This window comes from Barbus barbus, assembly GCF_936440315.1.
Source record: "Barbus barbus genome assembly, chromosome: 15".
NCBI classification, from domain to species: Eukaryota; Metazoa; Chordata; class Actinopteri; order Cypriniformes; family Cyprinidae; genus Barbus; species Barbus barbus.
Window position 1 is genome coordinate 10,485,517 of NC_136743.1, and position 6,451 is coordinate 10,491,967.

At 37.8% G+C, this 6,451-nt stretch overlaps 1 protein-coding gene across 1 annotated transcript; it reads right to left on the minus strand.

Moving 5' to 3' along the window:
- Positions 1 to 327: 327 nt before the first annotated feature.
- LOC306881859 (myeloid-associated differentiation marker homolog) lies at positions 328 to 5,968 on the minus strand. The gene is made up of 2 exons (XM_079436195.1): positions 5,873 to 5,968; positions 328 to 2,913 (listed from the first exon to the last, which is right to left on the minus strand). Exon 2 carries the CDS (start codon positions 2,817 to 2,819, stop codon positions 1,938 to 1,940), a length of 882 nt encoding a protein of 293 aa, XP_079292321.1. The 5' UTR covers positions 2,820 to 2,913; positions 5,873 to 5,968; the 3' UTR covers positions 328 to 1,937.
- Between the last annotated feature and the right edge of the window lie 483 nt (positions 5,969 to 6,451).

Below are 6,451 nucleotides of genomic sequence, written 5' to 3' on the forward strand. Positions count from 1 at the left end.
TACATAAGCAGTTGTTTGATTATTATTTTTCCTATTTAATTTTAGGAGAAACTTATTTGGCAAAGGTGACTCAGAAATGAAGCATTATTCAACAATTCATCCAAGCCCCCTGAGCTTTGAAAGACTTCTGAGCAATTAAATGTTCCCCTGGGTGAGTGCATATAGTGTATGTGAATGTCCTAGAATGTGATTCAATAGTTCAAGGACAGAGAGTCTGTATTGTTTCACACAGGCGTAACTTTAAACAAGGAATGAGTAAATGGTAAGTCTGAATGACCATATACAATAGTAAATGCAGATGCGCAGATATCACGCTTGTTTCTTTTTCATGGCTTTATTCAGAGCTAGATTACACATTCACACAACACTGCGGTGTGTGCTGTTCTCCTCTTAGCACAGAGGCACTTACAGAGAGAGAAACACAGTGCCACAAATGCTCTGTTGCTCTTTGATAACACAATGAAAACATTCTCATTCAAGCATTGAGTACTGTGTAACAGTCTGTGACAGGCACATGCAGATCCCAGAGACTTACAGCACAGCAAACAACATTTCATTTTCTTTCTTATCGTGAGGTGTTTGTGTAACTGATACTGCTGGTGTACAAGAGAGCAGTAACGGTTTTTATATGCAAATTATTTTTACATCTAAAGAATTTGCATATACTTGGCAAATTCATGTGCACACATACAGCAATAATATCCTGTAAATATAAATCCAGTACAATGCGTATATAAGAATAACAATATATTCAATATCTTCAAAGTTTCATGATATGTCCAAATATACATTTATATTTCCCTTCATCGTCAGCATGTCTTATGTGACAGAAGGTAGATTTTAAGAATTAATTTTGTACTATTCAGTCCACCATATAAATGGTTTGACCTATATGCACCAAACAGCAGTGTTATGTACTGATACATATCAAGTATTATATCACACATATTAAGTGCAACAGTTTTAATGATGCTGATTTCCTGAATGAACTGAAGGGTGTTACTGTGTTGATTGAAAGTTTGACATTCACTCAAATTACTCACAAAGTTATAGTAGCTAGTACCAGAATCCTTCATGCAAAGCAACATAACACACAATGTGCAAAAAAAAAAAGAAAAAAAAGTAAAATAATATGTGAAACGTACATAATAAGAACAGAAAAAAGCATTTTTGTCAAACTTATGTTAAACAAATTAAGGCAATTATATACTTTTATATACTACTGTTCAAATGTTTGGGGGCAGTTTGACTTTTTTAATACTTTTAATGGTTACTACTTTTATTCTGCAAGGATGTGTTACATTGATAAAAACTGACAGCAAACACTTTTACATTGTCACAAAAGATTTCTATTTCAAATAAATCCTGAAAAAGTATCATGGTTTCCACAAAAATATTAGGCAACATGAATATTTTTAATTAATAGTTTCTTGAGCACCAAATCAGCATATTAGAATGGTTTCTGAAGGATCATGTGACACTGGAGTAATAGATGCTGAAATTTCAGCTTTGCCATCACAGAAATAAATGGTACATTTTAAAAAATATATTAAAATAGCAAACAGTTATTTAACAGTTATTTTAATGATACAATATTACTGTTTTCACCCTAAGACTTCTTTTAAAAACCTAAAAATTCTTACTGACTCCAAACATTTGAGCGGTAGTGTATATAGAAATATTCTTTTTTATTGAATCCTTTTAACATATGTAATTAATTTTGTCCATTTGTTACATTTTACACTTGTGTAAACTTTTCAAAGACATTTTGTACACATGATTGCTAAACAGGCATGACAAAAATATAGCTAACAGTGAATATAGTTTATGACCTATCATTTCAACATCGCTACTCTCCAACCCACTTCCCTCTTTCTGCCTTCAATTGTTTTGCCTTCCTCTTGTATTATTCTGTCTTTTAATTCCCGGTAAACCCCTTAAACAGTAACAAACACCAGCCTGGCTGAGTAGATGAGATCAGCCAGATAAAGAATGAAGTTGAGAGCGCTGAGGACCGAGATGGCTAGCAGCTTGTCCCATGGACACAAGCCGATACTGGAGCCACAGCTGTTGGGTCTGTGGCTCTGGCCTCCATGCTTATTGTCAAACTTATAAATGGGCCAGATGATGGTGGCAGACAAATACAAGGCCACAGCCAGGAGGGCGTATGTGGACAGGAAGCGGGCGAAGGAGAAGGGCAGGCAACCTGTGCACTCTCCTACACACATCACAATAATGGCAGCCGAAAAGATGAAGCAGATGCAGTACACGGCCAGGCACCAATTGGTTGCTGCATTCTGGTTATACGATACTGGCTCGCTGATGAAGACGAATATGATGCAGGCAACGAAGGTCTCACACACCTTTAGCAGCCCTGGCGCTGTGGCCATGTAGCCAGCTACTTCTCCTGGACGAGCCTTACTCAGACTCACCTCGCTTAAGTACGCGATGGTGGCGAGGCAAGAAAATACGGTAGACACGATGCGGCAGTTGATCATCTCGTTGCGACCAGCGTAGCCCTTCAGGAAGTACAGGGGGAATATGATCGAGGCGGAGAGGCAGAGGAGGGAGGCGTAGCAGGCGAACGTGATCGGAAAGTTCTTCCATGAGACCAGGGCGCGAGTCTGCAGGCCAAACATTTCCACTAAGACTATCAGAAGAGTTCCAACAAAACTAAAACTCCAGCAGAACACGCACCAGTCACCTGTGCCGTGGGTTAGACTCGCTCCATAAAGAGCTACGCTGAACGCTACGCAGGCAAAAACCATGGCAGCCACACGGGCCCACAGGAGAGGCGAGGAACGCAACACCACCGGCATGATGGGCTCACAAAAGAAGATTTACAGAGCAATTAATGTCAGCTGTGAGTAACAGGTATAGATGTCCACTTCTATTCGGGGGCTTCTTGGTTGTCTAGGAGTAAATGAAGAAAAGGTAATCAGTCAGTGGTAAGAAAGAATTGTTTACACTTATATAAATCAACCATCTCATAAATTTTTCACATATTAAAGGAATAGTTGACCCAAAAACGACAATTCTGTCACTATTCAGACTCTTGTTGTTGCAAACCTGTATGTTACTTTCTTCTTTGGAACACAATTATTTTTTTGGCAAATATCTGTATGTGTTTGTGTTTTTTCCATGCAATGATGTTTTGGACCCCATTGACTTGCATTGACAACAAAACAAAATGAAGGAAAAAAATTAAACCTGGAATATACTACTCAACTTTTGCCCTGATTTGTAGTCTGGACATGTTGACACTAATTGACAAAAGTCACAGCCAGTTTGCAGATTTTGGGCAGACAGATTTGTTAGATTTTGCAGAAAATCACATCGGGTATGAAGTGCACGCTTCAGACTTTTTAGCTTCAGACTTTGATTCCATCAGGGCAGAGGATACAAAACATGTTTCATAAATTGTGCCAATTTTAGCTGAAATGTTCTAACATTGGCTCAAAAATATTCAAAAAAGAAAGAAAGAAAAAAATATATATATATATACAGTATATATGATCTATTTATTTTTTTAATTGTATAATGGGCACATACTCTTTTTTTTTTTTTGCTTCAGATTATGATTCTATCCGGCTGGCGAACACCAAACACGTTTGATATTTTGAGCTGATTTTAGAACACGTATTGTTTTCATTTGTTGTGCATCTCCTAGCAACCTGGCACATATTTCTATGTGAGTCCTCAGAACAAACTGAAAGTCTAGTGTGTGATCCTCGATTGTTTATGTCCAGTTTTTTCTGTAATCATTTACAAGTTTATAACATCTAGTGTTTTAAAATCTCCTCAGATTATAAAAGTCATGCGTGCATGTATTATGCAGGTTTGCAACAAAATGAGTTTGAGTAAATGATGACAGATGTGTCATTTTTGGGTAACCGGTCACTTTAATATCAAGGCAGAATGAGGTTGTTTACTGAGTAATATACAGAAGTTAATCTGTGATGACAATAATTTTATTTTGGTCACTTTGGTAGTTAAAATTCCTCACAATGTTCAACTAAAACTTGTAGAATAATAAGCCATACAGTCATACAAATCAAAATGGTCGTATACTGAATAAATTGGTACTCTATAACAAAACGTCTCTGAGTGTCTTTCGGGATTCCAGACTGGGAGTCTGTGAAATTATCTCTGTAATGTATTCGAGCTATTTAGACAAATATGGCACAAGCTAGACCTTTACTCAACCCTACAGTCCATCTGTCATCAACCTCTGTGGGAGGAGCCAGATAGGCTAACAATTGGAGCATTGAGACCCTCTCCCAGCCCTCCTACGCAGTTCTGTAACAGCCAGGCATACCTCCTTCATCTTGTTGGAGAGGTTCAAGTAAACAATGGAGGCATGCGTGTTTACATTTTTGGGTTAAGTAGATGGAAAAGAACATGGTTAGGAAATAGGGACAAAAAACATTAAAGAAATGGCAAAAGAAGCAAGATGCCAGGCAGATGAATTCAAAGCCACATATGGACAGACAGCCAAGGGGTTTGAAAAGGCGCGTCCTTTCACCTCACGATGAGCCATTTTAAACACAGACGGGAATAGTATAGATGTGAGTCATTTATCCCTCACTCCCCCATTTTTTTCCCTGCTCTACCTCTCTTACACCCTTTCTCTGCCGAGTGTCAGATTTTCCAACTTGCTGATCTATTCCAGATGTGCTGCATCCCATCAAACTGCAAAAAGAGAGGGATGTGCCTGGTGTTTTCCACACTGTATTCCCCAAACCTCTCTTTCCTCACTTGCTGATCTACCCCACGCCCTCCTTTCAAAGCTTTCCTCTTTTTATACTTCTTTCATTCCCGTTCAGAATTGGTTAGGCTACTAAAGAAACAGAATACTAACAGTGGAAGGAAACTCCTTACTTTTGTCATCCACTCACAGCTATTTAACATGAGATGAAATGTTGCTGAATTCAATGCTATACGATTACTCATCTTCTCCTTATGCAACAGAAGTTACCTGTGTCAAGGGACAAAATCTGAAAATAGACCCAAGTAAACATGTATGAGAAAACAGGACATGACATGAGGTTGGAAGCTGGAGACAGAGTTATAGAGGAGGTCACGCGGATGTCTGAGACATGAGACATAACTCGATTTTCTCCCTTAATCTGGATACAGTGCAGTCACTTTTCTGTGCAGAAAAAAAAACAACCTCTGTGAAACCGTTTTACCCGGTGCACTAAAAATAAAGAAAGGTACCCTTTATTTTTTTAACTTTGGTCTTATGTAAAAGACCAGAATTGAAAAAGAAACTGAGCTTAAATGGAAAACATAAAATAACATTTGCTTAATGTATGATGGAAGCGAGAAATGTAAACAATTTGTATCAAATGAACTGATCGACTGAGTAAAAGAGCTAAAACAGAACGTGAAAATGACATCACAGGGCTCATCATCCTGGCTGCTGTGGTGGGCGTGCCTCTCCACGTGCCGCACCCATAATACAGTATAAAGTTGACTTTAAAATAATAAAAAGAACGCATATAAAAAAAAAAAAGTTCTAAATGTCTTCAGTAAATTCTTAGATTTCTGTCTCCGTCATTATTCCAGACACAATATATAATTTTTACACAAGCGCAACAAGTGACGGGTGCAAATATAATATAAATATTTTACACTTTATTTAATTTTATCTGTCAGATTGGTCGGATACACACTATGCCATAGGGAAAGTTTGAACTAATTAGATCAAAAATGTATCGCTAGGCTATCAGAATCCAGAACGCAATTAAAACAATCTAGTTATATAAAGAACGTGTGTTAGTATTCAAAGGTAAATATAACGGTGCTAGATGCTAGTCGCGTCTGCTTTCAAAAAGATGAAAATATGAATCCTCTGCCTGTTTCTTACCGGCTTGTCCCGTTATCTTTCTTTCGTCGAGCTCAGTCTGAAACAAGTAGGCGCGGTCTTGGAACTGACTTTTCATCAGTTAGAACACTTTAACCCAAGTTTATGAGGGATACCCTTAACCACCCCCACCCACCCCCCCAATCCGCCCATTGCATGCCAAATTAGGTAATATGTTCTCTCTCTCTCTCCCTCACTTTCTTCTGCTCTTTCTTCAAATGCTCCTCACAAGAATTTCTGAGCATGAATATACTTTCTCATTCATACAGTTACTGAATTCAGTCACCGCCAAAGAAAAAGACCCAGAGAGTGTATTCAGTATTTATAGTGTCTTTTACTGTTTTATTGACTAAACTTAGCTAACTGAATTAACTAAAAATAAAGAAAAAATTAATCACTACCTTTTACATTCCATCCCAGTATACTATAGGATAACAAGAAATCTGACCTGACCAATTTAACCCTCATGTAGGCTACTGTTCCTGGGCAATTTGGCCCATTTTCATTTTTGAGTTGCTGGAAATATCAGTTAACTTATGTTTTTTTTTCTTGAAATCTTGTGACTTTTCCTCATTTAGGGCC